The sequence below is a fragment of the Pyrus communis genome, chromosome 7 (genome assembly GCF_041283825.1).
Source record: "Pyrus communis isolate YQ-2024b chromosome 7, ASM4128382v1, whole genome shotgun sequence".
NCBI lineage: Eukaryota > Viridiplantae > Streptophyta > Magnoliopsida > Rosales > Rosaceae > Pyrus > Pyrus communis.
Genome location: NC_142571.1, coordinates 18,577,352 through 18,597,340, shown reverse-complemented (window position 1 = coordinate 18,597,340; position 19,989 = coordinate 18,577,352). Strand labels below are relative to the sequence as shown.

Sequence of the window (19,989 nt, the reverse complement as noted above, 5' to 3'; positions counted from 1 at the left end):
CTGGCAAAACAACACCCTCAACTATCACTGGACATCCTGGGTACACACGATCTACAATACATCTCTCTCCTCTAGGCATAGCGAACTCTAAATCGTACCCTAGAGGTGTGGGGCGAGGTTGCGTCACTTGAGCAAATGTATGAGAAATCACAGAATGTGTAGCTCCGCAATCAATTAAGACTCTAGCAAAATAACCAAGAATGTTTAACGTACCCATAATCAAGTCCGGGTTGTTCTGAGCATCCTGCAGAGAAATATTGTGAATACGCCCCTGGCCCTGCTGTTGTCCGCCGCGACCTCTGTTCGCCTGACCACCGTGTCCCTGAGTACCTCGCCCCTGACTGGGCTGACCCGACTGCCTCGAAGACCCTGCACTACTAGTGGCAATCTCTCCCTGCTGATATTGTCCTCCCTGGTACCACTGAGAACCGCCGGCTAAAGCTGGAGGATACGGCATATAGCCGCCAGAATACGGAGGATAACCACCCTGAGAATAGGGATCCTGGGGATACTGATACTGTCCCGGAGCATAAGGGACAGCATCACCCTGGTAGTGGTAGGCACCACCTCGACCTGCCTGGCCATAACTACTCGGACCCTAAATCTGCTGGATCGGTGCAGGTGGTGGCATGAAAGTCTGCTGCGGTTTCTGCTGTTGACTATGGGGACAATTCACAGCCTTATGTCCCATCTGCCCACACGTGAAGCAACCACTGCTGCCACGCCTGCACTCGCCGAAATGTCGGTTGTTACATCTGCGGCAAACTGGAGCTCTGCCTCGACCACCATCACCCTGCCTCTGGCCTCGAGCACCACCAGAAAATCTACCTCCTCGTCCCTGTCCAGTGGCACTGAAACCACCACTCGAAGAACTCGAACTAGCACCACCCCTCTTGAAGTTCTGAGTTTTACGAGGCCCGAGCGACGCTTGACCTTTACCCTTGTCATCTTTCTTCTGATTGCCATCTTTTTCTTCTTCCTCACTCTCACTTGACATGTTCTCAGAATCCTCAATCCTCAACAATATCTCGTAGAAATCCTGGTAAGTCTCACAGTGGGTAGTAGTCGCCATCGAACGCCACTTCTTCTTAGTACCTAGGCGGAAACGACGAAGCATCTCCGCCGGATTACCAGCAACATCAGGATGGTAACGAGACAAATCAGTAAACCTGCGATAGTACTCATTAGCCGTCATCTTCCGCTGTCTCAGCTCGGTGAACTTTTGCTTCTTACGATCAATGTACTCAGGGGGCACAAATCTCCTCTTGAACAAATCTTTGAAAACGTTCCAATCAGTCCTCTCCACTGGAGTCAAACGACGAAGCTCCTGTTCCCACCAGGCTGCAGACTCCGTACCCAGAAACCACGAGGTCGTCTCGACCCACCTCTCAACACGAAGGTTCCCCTGATTGTGCAAAACACGGAAAGTCTTCTCTATGTGCTCTAACCATCGCTCTGCGCCCTCGTGACCCTCATTACCTTCGAACTTATCCAATTTCAAATTGTACATAGTCTCCAGATGAGTCCTCTGGGGAGGGCGGATCGCCGACTGAATGGCGGTAGCAATAGCTTCCCCCAACTGAGCAATATCGGGGAAACTAGACTCATCAGAGCGACGTAGTTCCCGACGAGGCGGCATAATTTTGACAGAAGACACCAAAACCATTAGAATACTCACAAAGACACAGGACTGCCAAACCTAGGCTCTGATACCAAACTGACACACCCTGACCGAGATCAGGGCGTGCTGGCCGTCACACGGAGGTGACGTAACCATGTGCACGTGCGGAAGCTAATAAAAATAGTAATATAAAAAGTACGAATAATTAAAAACTAGCATACAAAGTACTAAAAACAAGTGCTAGCGTAAGTGAGACGCTAAGTTCAGAGCATTAAGTCAACAGCAGTCCAAAGAAAAATGATTCGACAATAGTACACCCGAAGGTGACCCTACGCTGGTGAGCGTCTGTCAGAAATGCCGGGAAAGCCCTCTGGGAAACCACCGAAACTGCTAAGCAACTAGAACGTGGAGGGGCGCAAAACAAAAGCGTGAGTGGGCAAAAACAAAGCTTTTCAAAAACCAATTAGAAAAATACATTCTAACCCCTCGCCGTAAAACCTGTATACTTCCCAGAAAATAACATATGTGCGTATGTATATAGATATGTCAATCATGCTCAAGAGTATGCCATGTCGAAACCTCAGAATGAAATGCAAGTGCTCAGGTATAAATCATATCAATAACATATAATCTGGCAGCCGGAGTCACCTAACGTGACCTGTACGGCTGCATATAGAGCTCAAATCTCAAACTCAATAACTGAACCTGCCCACGAGTCGGAACCACCTAAAGTGGTATGTACGACAGGCTTGGGTGTAATACATATATATACGCTCGAGTGCTACGATCACGTGAAGGTTGTGCGAATAATCGTGGGTCACCTACGAGTCGGAACCACCTAAAGTGGTATGTACGACAGGACTGTGCACCTAACTTGGATCCAAGCTGAGCGTGTGGTGCGGGAGGTGAACATCACGTGAAGGACTGTGCCCTACTCTGGGCGGGAGCACTAACACCGGGGGTGCAAGTTATGAGCTCTCTAAGCATCTCAAACCACTACTGAAATATAAACATGAATAACACTTACCTGGCACTTACCTGTGCGTCCACAGCACCCAATATGCATATGTATATATATGCAACTACTAATGCACCCAACGATGCGTGACTAACGATAATGTAATGCATGGCATATAACTGATAACCATTTAATCAATTTCTGGGAAAAATATAGTATATAGGTATATACGGAAAACTAAAAGCCCACTCACTGGTATGTGGAAGGGTCGTAACCCCCCTGCCTCGAGTGACCACGCTCGTCCTCGGGATATGTATCACCTATATGCAAAACAACTATAAAAACGTTAATTTTAAAGCACATAACCAACTTCTCGTAATAACTTCTCATACATTGCTCAAATTGGACAAATAAATATACCAACGTGCTCTACACAACCTCAGGATCACACCCAAATTTTTAGAAAAATTTTCCACCGTCGCACGGGCCCCCACGCGCCGGCCACGCGCAGGCACATGCCTAGCACACTGACGGCGTCAACTGACGCCGTAAGGAATATTCCGTCAGTTTTGACAGATTCCGTTAACGGCGTCAGGAATATTCCGTCAGACTTGACGGAATATTCCGTCTCCTTCTTCGGCGAACCTCCGGTGCCGTCGCCGGCACTAGAAAATCGCGAAAACTTCAAACGTTGATATCTCTTCCAATTCTCAACCAAATTTCACAAATTTACTACCAAATTAAAGCTTAGACCTAGGAGAACACCAATATACCACTTTTAGGGATTAAAAACCACGAGATCTCATCTGTCACCAAACTCCAAATCTGGCCAACTTCGAACACAGTGCTCCTGTCGTCCAATTCCTTCAAACGAACTACTCCGAGACTCCTGGGGACTCCACCAAGCCACCTACAAGCTTCATTTTCCCTAAAACGTGAGGATTTACGTTTGCATGAATAGTACCTCAAAACTGATTTCGTGAAATCGACGTGAAAACGGTGATAACCTTACCTGAAAATGGTACGACTGGACTCCTCTCAGCCTCACGAGCTCGACTATGGTCTTGGTTCCCTCGATCTGTAAAGGTTTGAGGGGTTTTGTGTGTGTGTCCGTACGTTTTCAAGAGAAATGGGTGAAGAGGGGACTCGAGAGAGAGACAGGGAAAGGGACAGAGAAGTTGGGAGAGTGACAGTGTGTGTGTGTGGCCCAACACATGCCAACACCACACAAAACAACCAATAACGTAAAAAGAACGAACTAGGGGTAAAAGTGTCTTTTCACACGTACGTTTTGATATCTTCGGAACGGGATGTCACAAGGATAGTGGAGATCCATGAATCGTGTCCGTTCATCATATATCGTGCAGTCAATTTTTGTCAAGTATTATTTATGTTTATTTTTAAATAAAAATATTTAAAATAATTTATGATCTCAAAATATAGAATAAACAGACACAATTCATAAATCCTCGGGATCCTCACAACCGGATCCGGGACTCGTATGCAACTCTCTCTATGTACATATGGGCATGGTGATGGACCAACTGTACTTTATGTGGATTATGTACTCGTTCTGGAATCTGCACATACTTTCTGCAACATCAAATATCTTATAATTTTAATAATTTTAATGATTTATAACTATAATTTATATTTCACAAACCACGGTTTGTTTATGTTTAATTTATCCTTAAATCAGTTTTTATTTATTTTTGTTATTTTTATTTTTTATCAACCTTTACTCTAAGCTTAATGATGGTGACGAATTAAGGTTATTAATTAATTAAGTTTCATCACCAGACGCATTGATCAACAAATGGAAATGCTTATGTCCCTTTCTTTGGCTATTTATGTATATTTTTTTTTATGCTTTTCTCTCTTTACTTTTGCCTTCATGAGTCAGTTTATCACCAATTAGTCAACTTGTACAGGAATCCAAACCCTTATTGGAAGATATTTTAGTCGATTAACTCTGATTAAAGAATAAATCATATATCTAAGATTTTTTCCGTTAGCGGGGCACCGTGTCTTTCATCTCGAAGACTTCACCTAAGTCACTGATAACAAATTGTGGAATCTTCTCATCATAACCAATAATTATAATGGTATCAACATACAGTAAGTCGATTAACTCGGATTAAAGAGTAAATCATATATCTAAGATTTTTTTCTTAACAGAGAATGAAGTATTTTCAGGTTAGAAGTAAAGGACCTCGCTAGACGTATCTGATTGTTTTTGCGTATTTATGCTTTCTTAGATTGTGTTGCATTTATAAGTGGAGTATTAGTATTAGTAATTACGTTGGTGAATGAGGTCTTCTCTTTAACCCACTACATTATGAAAAACTTTACTAGTTCTTTTTAGTGTAACTTAAAGTAGTGACATCGTTTATAATTAAAAAAAAAAAAAATGTTGTGTTGTGTTGTGCTAATGACTGGCAGCTTTACCCTCCCGGCATGAGATGTACTGGTCTTCTAATTATCAATGAAAGTTTGCTGCCGTTGCTTTAAAAAAAATGCAATAGGCTAATGACTATAGTAATATCTTATGCAAATTTTTTATTTACAAGTGATGTTGTACACTAATCTATACTACAAAACGAGGGTTTGAACCTGTTCGCAATAAATTGAAAAAGAAGACTCTAACCACCAGAGAAATTCACCACTTGTGTATTCCAAAGCAATTTCAGTGGTCTATTTTTTTCTATTATACCATGCAATTTATCTAGCTACATGGAGAAAAAGAAAAAAAAAGAGAGGCTATGTTGGAAAGGGGTATAAGCTCTTGGACCAAAAGGATTAGGAAAAGAAAATTACAAATCAAAGGAAGGGAGATAAACATGGAGACCAGAATGTCCAAAAAAATTCAATGTAGAAACAAAAGAGTCTCTAATGCTAAAGCCACATGTCAAACAAGTGAAGACGAAAGTAACCTTAAATTAATCGACGACTAAAATAGTCGATAATAAAAGAGTGAATTAAACTTAAAACATTTCATAATCAGTTGAACGGTATACAAGTTCATTGGATTTGGTCTTTTAATACTAGTAGGACGATTGACACATAATACTATCCACAAACCGATTGGTCCATGTCTTTACTTATGAAATAAAGAGTACGTAACAAGGTGAAATAAAGAGTACGTAACAAGGTGAAAGCAAACCGATTGGAAGGTATCCATCGAGTGCATGAATTTCAAACTCACTCAATGACATCAAACAAACAAGGTGAAAGCAAAATCCAATTTGGCGGCTGTGAGTTTTTCTTTTTCCTTTTTTTTCTTTCCTTCTTATTATACCTACGGACTTTGTCATGTCAAAAACATTTCTTATTTTTTTTAACAAACTGATATTATACTAAAGGGATGGAGGGGTTTAACCTCACATAGGCTAGTAATAATGTAGTTCAAACTCGTCTTAAATAATAATCGAACATAAGACTTCTCACTTACTAGTAAATAGGAATAATTAAAAATCATGATCAATCTTCATGAAGTTTCTTGGTTATTTCACCAAAGTAATTGATTCATTTGACTGCCACTCATACTACGGTTTAGTAATATTTTTCTTTACTTGTAATTGAGAGGTCTTAGGTTCAATTTTCGCCAAAGGCGAATTTGAACCACGTTATTGCTAGTTCGTTGAGAACATTAGCGCATTTCTCTACCCCCTTAGTGTATGCAATATCATTTGTTAGAAAAAAAAGAAAATTGATTCATTTGACGTGATGAAATGGGTTTTGACATATGAGGTCCAAATCAATAAAACTATTTCCACCACATTTTAAGCAACAATGCACCCTTATACTAGAAGTTCCTAAACTAATTCTCCCTTTAAAATAGTTCAACTTTCCTCAAGCACGAGGATATGAGGAATTCTGCTCAACACATTTTGTGCTCAATTCATGAAATTTCTATTTATAATTAGACTGTCATATTATAAGGGAAGTGTTATTAGCACTCATAAAATCTCATTTTACACTCCTCACAAATGTTTTTTTCTTTCTAATTATAGAAAATTTGGAGTGCAAAATGAGATTTTTTGAGTGCCAATAACAATTCCCTATTATAAACAAAATAAAAAAAGATAAAATCATAGATAGACAATATAATGTGCTCTCACTTTGTACCCAAGTGTAAAATTTCTTGTAATGTAATTTAAATTAAGTTAGGTTTCATGTCCCCACCTCTTTTCCTTGTATCTTTGTTCTGGAGCCTAAAATAATCTCAAAAATTCTAGAGACGACATGTGAACTTTTACTCAAGAAAGACAAGATTGTCTTCATTAAATGGGCAGACACCTCAGATACTCCCACACGCAGCTCAACACCCCTGAAGGTTTATGCAGCTGAATACGATTGCTCACAGCTCACTTGCCCTTGGTAAGGAAAAGTCAAAACATTAAAGATAAGAATTAAATACCTAAGTCCTATATTTAATACATCTCTCCGTACACATTCGCCAATAAGATGCCGCTATGTATATGGTAAAAACCTTACACCATGGCCGGCCCTCTAGCCATAAATTCTACCAAATTCAGTAAGCTTTTGCTACCCCTAAAAAGCCCTAAACACTTCCTCTTTTTAGAGAAACTACTTAGGCATTGGAGATCCATTGGCCTAACCCTTCACCTCGTGGGCTTGTGAGGCTTAGGTCTTTGATAAAGGGTGTGGATTGTTTTGCAGGTGCATTTTCATCAAAGCAAGAGACGGCGGAAATTTGCATCGACATTTGTTATTTTTGTTTCTAGAGGGGTCAGGTTTGCAGGCCCTTTATGCAAAGGGATCCAAATTATTTGTGGGACCCATTCCATATCAACCTTCAATGATCCGAACCGTCTATTTTGTATGTCTTGATTCATAGATCATCTTTCAAAAATTCAATTAAATCCGAAAATATTTACCTATTTAATTATCACGATGAAATTTCATTATTTCTTATTGAACAAAGTATTCGCTAATTTCTTTAAACCCAATTAGATATCTCAAATATTTTTGATTTGGCTAATATTTTGCAAGAATCTTGAAAAATATACAGTCTGAATCATTGAGGTTCAATGTGGGGGGAGGGCAGCCCACAACTAATCCTTATTTTTAAAAATAAATGAGAACCCCTTCCCTGAAAAACCTCCTTCAAACATGTTTTACTTCAGGGAGGCATCAAACGTTCTAGTTGTTACACTCAAGTAATGTGCAAACTAGTTAAATAGTTACGTACCTTTTAGTTCTCGGTTTTTTGTGTTGTCAAGAATCAAGTAACCCGCAAACTAGGTGAACATGTACTTTCTAGTTTGGAGTTTTTGGCATGGGAGGAAGCAGAAGAAGAACCCGGCATGGATGGATCTCTTCAGTCTTGATCAATGATGGATTATTGTCTTATTGTTAATTAACAAGCAAAAGAAGATAATGAAGATGTTAGCGCAGTAAAACACAAGTGCATAAGGACAATCCACGATCAATATTTTTAATTTGTAGCGTTGAATAATTGTTTTTCAATTATAATTTATTCTAATATTTTAAGATGGGCGGCGTAGGCCTTACGGTGCAGAAACAATTATTAAATTATCAGAGAGACGTGTCAAAAGTTCATGACCGACAATATTGATATTGTCTTAAACTTAGTAATTAAACAATTTATCATGTGTGGTAAAAGATCTCGATATTAATTACAGCAAAAATAAGATATTTAAATTATTCTTTAAAAAATAAAAATAATTGGTATGAGATATTTCAACAATAATTAGGGAGGAGGGACTGTCGAGCAGAAGAGTCAAAATGGCGGTGAAACTGAAGGCGTGGCAGCTGTTGCTCCAAATGGCGTGGACAAAAGCCGTCCGTGACGTTTTCAAGGGAAGGGATCACAAACATGCGACAGGATATTCCATATTTGTACCTTTGCAATATGTCTTACGTTTCGTCCATACATATGTTGACGTTGACTATTTTATTGATTTATTTTTAACTACGTTATTTGAAACTTGATTTTGATCTTATTTTGTCTTTTGAAACTCAAAACTCAAAAGTCTTTATTTTGCTCTCTAGAGCTCGATTTTGATCTCATTTTGCCCCATGATATGAAACTTCAAAGTCGTCACTTTACTCTCAAAAACTTCGAATTCGATCTCACTTTGCCCTTGACTCTCCAAAGTTGCCGCTTTACTCCTTGAAACTCAATATTAACTCCATTTTGGTTTGTTTCTATGTATGTTGTTAAATAACAGTTAAGTTTACTTATGTAGCATAATTAAGGCACACTTATGACTGACATGGCACAAGTATAAAACTCACATATCTAATCAAATGGTGTCACATATACTGTAAAAATTTTAATTTCCAAACATTGTATAACATATTAACAAAAATAAAAAGTAAGAAAAATAACAATAACAATTTCTAGATTTCATCTCTCCGATCCCTCTCTCATTTCTCTCTAATGGTTGCCCATACATTCATCTCTTCTCCCTCCATCTTCAACACCTTATCATTAGTTTCATTGAAAAATAGAAACAATGAGTCACTTAGTGCTATGGTGTAGTGGTATTCAGGTTTGAGGTTCAATTATCCCTAAAGGTGGAGTTGAGCCACATTAGTGCTAGCTCATTATGAGGCTTATCTCACTCTTTCACCCCTCAGTGTAGACAATATCGTTTGTTAAAAAAATAATAGAAACAAGGCAGTGTAAAGCGAATTTTGAGTTTCAAGGAGTAAACTGGTGAGTTCTGAGTTTTAGGAAGCAAATTGAAATCAAAATCGAGTTCTAAAGAGTAATGTGACGACTTTGACATTTCAAAGGGCAAAATGGGTTAAAGATTGAGTTCCAGCAAGTGTAGCTAAAAATAAGCCTATTTTATTTGGGCGATGGGCTGCTAGTTACATTTTCATGATGTTTGCTAGTATTTCAAAACAAGACATGACAAAAAATTGTGCATTATTGATAAATTTGTTATTTAAAAACGTGTTAAATAATGTGTATTAAATGTGAAAAGTACATATGTACGTTGATAGGAGCATATTTAGGCAACTTACTTAGCTTGTTTTCGTGCATTTATGTTGTTAATTCATAGTTGTTTTAGTAGTTTAAGCTATTTTCGTTTGTTTTTAGGTCCTAATGGCAAAGGGAGCAAGAAAGTGCATTTTGAGGCTATTTGGAGCATTTTTGGGCATGGATTGGATAGCTTAACCATGGAGCCAAGAGGATGGACGAAATTGAAGCCTTGTGTGCACTTTAGGACATAAAACAAAGGGCCTAGCCCAATCAAACAATCCTTTGAGCCATGCAAAACCTCTAGCCCAATCAAACAATCCATCAAAGCCATGCAAAACCACCATTCACACACACTTCACACAAACAACACCCATTGCCGTGCATCCCCTTACATTTTCAGCATTCCACTTCATCATTACACCACATTCTCCCTCTTTAATCCACATGCATTCATCATCATTCACTCTAGTTTTAATTCACATGCAAACACATGCATTTCCAACCCCAAACAACCCTAAGCCGTACCTAACCATTCATTTCCAGCTTTCCCCCCTAACATTTCCAGCTTTTCTTCATCTTTGCAGCCACACTTCCACATGCATTCCCTCTTTTCCTAACTGTTTTTCCATCATTATTTCATCCACATGCACTCTCAATCATAACAGCCACATTCACTCTTAAACAATCATCCACATATTCTCCCATTCCCCCTATAAAAACCCATGCATTCATACACAAAAACACACCTCAAACCAACACAAAAACACATCCATTCAAGCTTTGCCGTGGGTTCCCTTCCAATTCCAGCAACCCCTCTTCTATTTCCACCACTCCCCAACCCTCCAAAACACTATCCAACCATTCCTCCATACAAACACCAACCCAAAACCTATCCATAGATCTTGTGCGACAACAAAGAGGAGGAGAAGAGTGCCTAAATGTTCATACAATTCAAGTTTGAGTTGTTGGAATGTTTAGGTGTTTCTTTTCCTCGATTTCAATGGTTAAATTTACTTATCTTTGTTTTGTACGTATGAGGAACTAAACCCCCCATGGCTAAGGGTGTATTCGAAACCATGATTATATATGTGAAATAAGTTGATTACTTCCAGTTATCGTTGCATAAGTCGTGAATACAAATTGCTTAACCGTTTGATTTAGAACTTATTCTTGTATGTTGATTGAGAGTGCACGCTTAATTTGCATGCTTGAATTTGGTGCTAGGATATAAGTTTGTTTCACCTAATCGTTATGAATTTATATTCACAAGTAGTGAAGGTCGCTAGTCACGATCATGTTAAGTAGATTCCTGGCAAGAGTATCATGCTTTTCATAGTTACAAATGCCTTGTCGATGCTTATGATTTCCAAAGAACGTAATGATTCTAACTTGTATCTTTATCATGCTGTTCATATAGAGAACTTGTTAGGAATAATTTGTTTGCGATGCATATTCATCCAATAATTTGTTTGCGATGCATATTCATCCAATTCAATGATTCTAGGGAAATCTGAAGGTTAATTTAAGCGGACCTAATTAACTTGGAGTGTCGAGGTTCATAACTTATTGAAGTGATAACTGGAAAGTGATTGACGTTGCATATATTTCATGTGTGAAGAAAAACCCCTTAGCCATTCCATCATCCATATTTTCTATCACAACTTGTCTTACAATCTGTTTTATTTATAATCTGTCCATTTAATTTAATCTCGTCCAAACACAATCCCCCCCCCCCCCATATTTTGTTTAGTCATTACAATCTTTCTTATTTTGAGTTTTGCATTCTTTGAGTCTAGTATAGTGTTTTAAACTTTATTTTACGTTTTTGAGTCAGTTTCCAAGTGATTTTGCAATCCCTCCTAATCCCCGGTCTAGAACGATCCCTACTTATACATATACTACAATTTGACAAAAAGAGGGTTTAATTTGTGTGCGTATAAATCTCGCATCATACGTGCATCATATGTTCGTATTTACAAAAAAATTGTGCAATTTAACGAATTACTAAAACATGTATGGAAAATGAAAGTATTTAAAAAAAAAATACATACATGTATAATTACTAACTATGGAAGGCAGTTGAGGTTTCACCATAAAATCAAATGAGAACATCTTCTATAGGTTGCGTAATTGAGATCCTAAATTACAGAGTATGATTGGAACTATTCTTTTATGAAAAACTTATTTTTTATGGGTTGAAAATTATATTAACTTCCTAAATTAGAGAGTATGATTGGAGTAAAATTTAGAAGGAGCTCCTAAAATAATTTTGTAGTTTTTAACTAAATTTGATTTAAAAACAGAGAACATAATTGGAGATTCTTTGACAAGAATAGCTCAACAATGAGAACTACTATGGAGTTAATCTAAAAAATAGTACTCTTTATGGATTTTCTGTCATCTCATGTTTTTGATATAATATTTTATGACGTTGACACTTAAATTAACGTTAAACTGTGAACGTCACTTTGAGAGTCTCCGTAATAGTTATCACCCAACAATTTACAAACATGTACAAAACTAATGACTTTGATGGATAGACATTTATTTTTAAAGAAAACTAATAAACAGAGCTTGAAAACTTTAAGTTTTAATAAGAATGACAAAATAAAGGGTAAAGTGAATAGTATCAGTATTGACTTTTTAGTGTAAAAATATAATTTTTCGTTAAAGTGAACAATACTATAGATTTTTCGTTAAAACTCCCTTATTTTTAACTTATACCATCCTGAAATTTTTTTGAGATACCATCCTGAATTAGGGTGGCTTAAAATAGTAAAATAGGCATTCAACTATCAAGTGGTATTTTGGTCCAAATACACTGAAAAATTAGTACCTACCGGGAATGACACCTCATTTATGGTCCCACTCCCAAACAGTGGATCCGGTCTCTTCAACCTCAAGAAGCTATGCGAGCAGAGTCAGCAGAGAGAGAGAGAGAGAGAGAGAGAGAGAGGAGAGAGAGGGGTTGAGCCGCCGGGAGCCGAGGCAGTGAGTGGACTCGAGCAAAACTGGAGCCTGCCATGGAATTGTTAAAGTAACTTCCTTGAATCCCATCTTTAATATACTGTTTCTAATGTAGGAGCCTGTTTCAACGGACAATTAAGACAAGCAATCTAATTTAGACGACCTAATCATATCGATAGCGACCTTCAAGAATCATTACCCCCTTTGTATTTCTTCGTTCATCCATTTGTTTCTACTAGCCCTTTTGGTTCACTTTAGGGAGTGGAGAGTTGAATTCCGCTTTCTGGGTGTGGGAGTTTTATGGCATAGAGTTTCTGGATTGGGAAATAAGTTCAATTTATCAGATTGGGTGGTGATTTCTTTGCTGAATTGGTTAAATTTTGAGTTTATAGGGAAAAATCTGGACTGGGTTGTGTGAGATTTTGGTAAATTTCTTGATTTGGAGAAGTGGGTTTATTTTTCTGAGTTGAATTTGCTTGCCCTTGCTGTATTAATTTCTGGGTAGAGTGTAATTTTGATATATAGTTTGAAGAGGAGCAAGAGTGAGTTGAATTTGTGGAGAGATAAATTTGTGTGGGTAGAGTGAGAAATTGATGATCAAGTTCTAAAAGTCCCGGAAAAAGAGGGGTTTTAGAGGAATGTAAAGTTTTGGAGAAAGATTGAGAGGGAAATTCATAGATAGGTAGGCTTTGATGCTTGGGATTTTCAATAGCTTTTGGCCATGGCTGTAGTGAGTTCTGTGCCTGCAATTGCTCAACCAGCAGAACAGATAAGGTAACCTGATATTTCAGCATACATGGCTCGTGGCGGAGAGATTGTGGAGGAGCCGGTGGCGGTGGCGCAGATAATCGAAGATATGATCTATGTTGCAGTGGGAAAAGATGTGAAAGATAGCAAATCAACTCTGTTGTGGGCGGTACATAATTCAGGAGGGAAGAAAATCTGCATACTTCATGTTCACCAGCCAGCTCAGATGATTCCCTTGAGTAAGTCTGCAGTCACACACATGTTTTGTTTGGTGAATGTTGTAATAAGAATCTTGTAACTTGTTGGAATTACTCTGTTGATATAATTTGTTCAACTCACAATTACTAGCTTGATAACGCTGTCTGTTGAGGACCATGGTTTTTGGTTTGATGGGCAGCACGAGCAATTCGAGAAATTTGCCAAAAATTAAAGCAAAGTAGAGAAGTGTGTATATGTATATATATATAAAGTAAATTAGGCACAATCAAATGTTTCATGAGTTGGCTGGGGTTTGAATCAGATACTTTGTATGCCAAAGTTTCTATTCTGCCTTTCTGTTTTAGGAATTCTGACTGGATTTAATTTTCTGCTGTTTCCTTGATTTGCAGTGGGGACGAGGTTCCCAGCAAGCTCACTGAAGGACCAGGAAGTTCGAGCATATCGGGAAATAGAAAGGCAACACATGAATAAGATTCTCGATGATTACCTTCATATATGTCGCCAAATGGGGGTATTTTTTCCTCTGCCTCTTCCCTTGTTTTCTTGTACAAAATAGAGCAATTTTTCTTAAAGAAGTTTGAATAACAAGATAACAGGTTACAAAGTTAGTACATCGTAGGATAAAAGAATGTATTCTTGTATTGTCATATGTTGCAAAACTTAAAATTTTGTTAGTTTAGGAGATCCCTTTCAAATGCTTTGTAAAATGCCAAGTTTTATGACATATTTTGCTTTCGACTGCCCAATGTAGATTCGGGCTGAAAAAATACATCCTGAAATGGACTGTATTGAGAAGGGAATTGTGGAACTCATCTCTCTGCATGGGATCAGGAAACTTGTTATGGGAGCAGCAGCGGACAAGCACCATTCAAGGTATTTATGCCTTTTGTCTGTTATTTTTTTAGTCCTATGAACATTTTCAAATGTTTAATTACCCCGGATGTGCTTTAATGATGCATTTTGTATACATCCAGCATAGATGAGATTTTTGTTTTCTTTCCCCTTCTGATGGGATTTCCAACAGAAGAGTTTATATATGAATCCTTTACATTGAGATTGCTCAATCACAATTTAACATTGCAGGAAAATGATGGACCTCAGGTCCAAGAAAGCCATATACGTCCGCCAACAAGCACCTGTTTCCTGTCACATACAATTTATTTGCAAGGGGCACCTTATACACACCAGGTTTACTTGAAACTTCTTAGAAAATAAAACTAAAATACTAAAGAAAAAGGTTTTTTCTTGATACTTCTGTTATTTATCATTACATACAGAAAATCCAAGCTTCAAAACATCCATATAGTTTTTAATTGTTTGCGTAATGGTTATTATAATTATAACTGTACAAATAAATTTCTTCTCAACACCTATTTTCTTCTAAATCATGAACTGTTGTTTGATTTTGATGATCATGAATACTAATGCATATACTGTGATAAAATAGGGAAGGGAATTCAGATGGACTTGATACAGAGATTCCATTGCTGCGACCAAGTCCAAACACTGATATAGAACAGTCACCGCACCACTTTAGATCACGATCTGTTACAATCGTGCGGAATAATCGACCAAAACTCACCAATCCAGCTCAAGATTTGTTCCGCAGGGTAAGATCGATAAATTTAGGGAATGGAAGCAGCACAACAGATGTCACTTACACAGATGGTACTGACGGGTTTTCAACTCCAAGATGTAGTTATGAACCAGGAGCAAGTCCTGTGGAATGGGATCAGGTATCAAGTAGGAGTGTTTCAGGATATTCAACAGGCTCTTCTGCTGGATTGGGCGATTTAGCTTTGATTGAGTATGAGAAAGCTGAGGGAAGTGAAAATGGGTCAAGTGACTCACGCTCACTTTCTCATTTTAAAGATCTTAATCACTCATCCCCTCCCAGTGTATTGGTAAGTGCAAAACTACCCTTGGGCGTGCATAGATTTTTCATGAACCATCTGCATGTTTCATGTGCTGAATTTAAATTCTGGAATTAGTACTTCAACTGTCACCTTAGAAAGAATCAACTGAGTTAATTTAAAACCCTTGATGGTCTAGCAGGATGGAAATGTAGATGATACTCTGTACGATCATCTTGAACAAGCGATGTCAGAGGCTGAAAATGCAAAGAGAGATGCATTTCAGGAGGGAATTAGGCGTGTGAAAGCTGAAAAAGATGCCATTGACGCTATACGGAGGGTAAAGACTCTTTTCTATTTGGTGCTTCCTTCTACCCTTTCCATTTTCCCCCAACATAAATCATAAAAGTTATCTTTTCCTCTCTTCTGTTCTCCAATACTTACAGATGTAACATACACATTAAACTGTTCATCAAATAAGGTTATATCTAGAATTGGCTATGTTCAGTTGACTATCATAGAACTTGATCATCTAAGATGCGAATATGAACAGGATCCTTTGCAGGCAGAGGCATATGTGCCAACACTTCCCCAACCCCCTAATATTTCTCTGATGCTTTTAGTTGATCTTGTACCACTTAAAGTGCTAGTGGCTTTGGCATTGCATTAAACTGCATAAAATTATTGGTTACATGTAATTTGGAAAAGAAAACATAATATGTTTCATGATCTCTGTTCTTTTTTCATAGCCAAAAACTCCGTAAACAGAAACTTGTGAATTGTTGTATTCACAGGCTAAAGCATCAGAGGTCTTATATAATGAGGAGTTGAGACAAAGGAAAGAAATGGAAGAAGCACTGGCAAAAGAGAGACAAGAACTTGAAAAGATGAAGAAGCGACGAGATGAAGTCATGGAAGAATTGAGGGCTGCCCTAGATCAGAAATTAGTACTTGAGAGCCAAATTGCAGAGTCTAATCAGATGGTCATGAGCTTGGAGCAGAAGGTTATCTCAGCTGTGGAACTTTTACAAAATTACAAAAGAGAACGGGATGAGTTGCAGGTGGAGCGTGACAATGCACTTAGAGAAGCTGAGGAGCTGAGGAAAAAACAAGGAGAAGCCTCGAGCGCACACATGCCTCGGTTCTTCTCTGAGTTCTCATTTGCAGAGATTGAAGAAGCAACTCAAGGCTTTAACCCATCTCTGAAGATCGGAGAAGGGGGATATGGGAGCATTTTTAAAGGTTCCCTACGTCACACCCAGGTTGCTATAAAAATGCTAAATGCTCAGAGTATGCAAGGCCCCTCTGAGTTTCTGCAAGAGGTACGATAACCTGAATATTGTATGCTCCCCCTTACTTGCAGTAATTTATATTAGGGTTCGAAGTGAAATTTTATAATCAGGAGTCTAATTGTTATGGATAGCCCTGCCTAGGCTAAAGCCTTGAGGCGAGAGGCGAAGCCTCACAGGACCTCAAATTTATATATATATATATATATATATATATATAATAGTATGCTTTGTAAAACAAATTAACCAACAAGAAAACAAACAATCAAACTTTCTGGTACCAATTGAGATTAGATTACTAAAAAGCTTACTTGAATTTTGAAATAAATTGAGGTATGAGATTGGGGTAAATTTGAAATATGGGATTGGGATTGAGAATTTAAGGTTTGAGGAATTGGGCAATGGGTATTGGGTGAAATATAGCAGAGAGACTCGGGTATTGGGTGGGGAAGGAGGGGACCTGCTGTGATTATAAAAAAATAAAAATTAGACTTGGCCATAACGACATTGTTTTAGGCCAGGTCATTTATAAATAAAAAAAAAAAAAAATCCCTCTTCTTCTTCGCACTGATCTTCACGAGTCTTTATAAATAAATAAAAATCCCTCTTCTTCTTTGTGCGGTTGTCTTCTTCATGAAGACGCCGCTGCAACACAGAACCAGAGCAGAGGTTTCCCTGAAAATTTCAAATTTCAAGCAAGATTTTGGATTGCTGAAGGGTCCTGAAAATTCTCAGTCAAACACGCATGCCCCGACCAAGCCTAGGCGAGTTTCCGCCTACTCCACAAAAAAAAAAAACAGAGGCGAAATTGCTGCCGCCTGCCTCCAAGGGCCGCCTCGAGGCGCATTTTTTAAAACCTGATTTGTCCACGTACTAAGAACATATTGGGGTAGTTTCTGGGTTGATGCATTTAATAGGTTACCTTAGTGATTTCTTGATCATCCAGTGGACTAGCCAAGAAACTAAACCTTTTTTAGGATGCATTTCTTGTTTCTTTGATGCAATAATTTAGAGACCGTCGGATTATGTCATATTTATTTACCTTTAAGGGCAGGGAATGTGGATGAATGAGGGAGAGATGAAGTTGAGAAAGTAACGAATGAGATACAATGAGCTGAAAACTACACTAATTATATATGGTTTTCATATAGTTTCCTCTACTATACTATCACCTGTCCTCTCTCTTTGTTGCATTTCTATCTTTACTATGTAAGTTTAGAGTCAATAGCATGTGATGGCATCGCCGTTCAGAAGTTAAAAATTGAGCATGTGAAATGTTTTAGATTTTATTGCTTTGCAGATGCCAGAACTTTCAATGTTAGGCAGTTTTTTTCCTTTGATGTCTTGTTTACAAATATATATTTTACAACTTAAAATTGGAAGAATTAAACTGCTTGGAAAGTACTTTAATTTGCATGTTTGCCAATTTACTAAATTTAGTTGATGCTTCTCAGGTGGATGTATTAAGTAAGTTAAGACACTCCAATCTTGTCACACTCATTGGTGCCTGCCCAGAAGCTTGTACTCTTATCTATGAGTATCTCCCAAATGGAAGTCTTGAAGATCGACTCAGCTGCAAGGACAATACTTCCCCTTTGTCATGGCAGACTCGAATACGAATTGCCACAGAGTTGTGCTCCGTCCTAGTCTTTCTCCATTCCAGTAAACCTCACAGCATAGTGCACGGTGATTTAAAACCGTCCAATATTCTCCTAGATGCTAACTTTGTTAGCAAACTCAGTGACTTTGGAATCTGTCGTCTGTTGTCTCGTGGGGAGGGTTCAAGCAACAACACAATACTCGGTTGCATAACTCAACCAAAGGGCACTTTCGCATACATGGATCCTGAGTTCCTCTCATCAGGAGAGCTTACGCCAAAGTCAGATGTTTACTCATTTGGAATTATAATACTACGGTTGCTGACTGGGAAACAAGCTTTGGGGATAACAAAGGAAGTGCAGTCTGCATTAGATTCCGGAAAGTTGGAAATGCTCTTAGATCCTTTGGCTGGGGATTGGCCATTTGTACAGGCTGAACAGTTGGCTCGGTTGGCATTAAGGTGTTGTGAGATGAGCCGGAAGTGCAGGGCGGACCTTGTATCGGATGTCTGGAGGGTACTTGAACCCATGAGGGCTTCATGTGGTTGCTCATCATCATTCCTGTTGGGTACTGAAGAGCATTTCCAACCTCCTTCATATTTTATTTGTCCCATTTTCCAGGTAAGCTCTGTTCATTATTTGATTATATATTGCATTAACATTGTCATAATGACTATATTATATTGATTGAGAAATACTTGATGTATACACAGGCATATCGATCCACAAGGAATATAGTTTCCGAGCATTCTTATTTGTTTGAAGAATTTCATTAATTAACTGAATATGTCGTCCAGTAAAGTGCGTTCCTCTTATATGCAAACTTGCAGGAAGTCATGCAGGATCCGCATGTTGCAGCGGACGGTTTCACTTACGAAGCAGAAGCTTTGAAGGGATGGTTGGACAGTGGTCACGACACATCGCCCATGACAAATCTTAAGCTTGAACACAAGAATCTCGTCCCTAACCACGCTCTTCGTTCTGCAATTCAGGAGTGGCTGCAACAGCGTTGATCTCTTTATCCATTTCTTTGGATATTTTTGTTCAACGTAGATATTTTGATGACAACATACATACATACATATATATTCACGTGTAAATAAATTATGTGGCTTACAGAAGACTGCACGTATTTGCTCCAACACTTTTTGATACTTATTTAAAATGATCATATTCTTGCTTGATCATGTATGTTTGACATTGGTTACGATTATGATTACGGAAAAACGATGTTTATAACAGAAACACTTTTTTTGTTTTTTTTGGGTTGAACGTTTTATTTATCATTTTAAAAGCAGTTGCAGAACTCCAAAAAAGAAAAAAAAAACACTTGCAAACATGGTTTTGGTCACGTGCTTTACGTAAATGACTTTTTAACTTTACTCATTTCGGATAAAGGTTTTTTTTATATTTATTTTTATTTTTTTACAAACGATATTATCTACATTCAGAGGAAAATGTGGGTTAAACTTCACAATGAGTGAAGAATAATGTTATTTAAATTTGTATTTGGCGAGAATTGAACATAATATTTTTTACTTACAACTAAAGAGAAATACCATTAAACTGTAGTATTAAGTGGCTGTTTCAGATAAAGCTTAAAAGCTCTGGCAAACGTGCTTTAGGAACTTGACAACCAAATGGGCCGCTCAATGCAAAGGCCCAGTGAGGTTAGGGCCCATCGCATCTCAAACACAGCAAAAAACAGAGTTGGGCCCACTACATGTGACTAAAAACAGTCCATCCGCACGTGTG

At 38.2% G+C, this 19,989-nt stretch overlaps 2 protein-coding genes across 3 annotated transcripts; one reads left to right on the top strand and one right to left on the bottom strand.

The window, feature by feature from the left end:
- Positions 1–598: 598 nt before the first annotated feature.
- LOC148695816 (uncharacterized) lies at positions 599–1,639 on the bottom strand. Its single transcript, XM_088697404.1, has one exon. The coding sequence runs from the start codon at positions 1,637–1,639 to the stop codon at positions 599–601; it is 1,041 nt and encodes a 346-aa protein (XP_088553530.1).
- Positions 1,640–12,370: 10,731 nt separating this feature from the next.
- On the top strand, positions 12,371–19,479 carry LOC137733461 (U-box domain-containing protein 33). 2 transcript variants are annotated; one of them, XM_088696399.1, is made up of 9 exons: positions 12,371–13,514; positions 13,884–14,005; positions 14,246–14,367; positions 14,578–14,682; positions 14,942–15,398; positions 15,550–15,687; positions 16,142–16,669; positions 18,091–18,855; positions 19,065–19,479. In XM_088696399.1, the coding sequence occupies exons 1-9, from the start codon at positions 13,325–13,327 to the stop codon at positions 19,245–19,247; spliced, it is 2,610 nt and encodes an 869-aa protein (XP_088552525.1). In that variant the 5' UTR covers positions 12,371–13,324; the 3' UTR covers positions 19,248–19,479. The 2 variants fall into 2 exon arrangements, with proteins under 2 accessions (XP_088552525.1, XP_068328715.2); XM_068472614.2 differs by having other exon boundaries at positions 12,448–13,514; positions 15,547–15,687.
- The last annotated feature ends 510 nt before the right edge of the window (positions 19,480–19,989 follow it).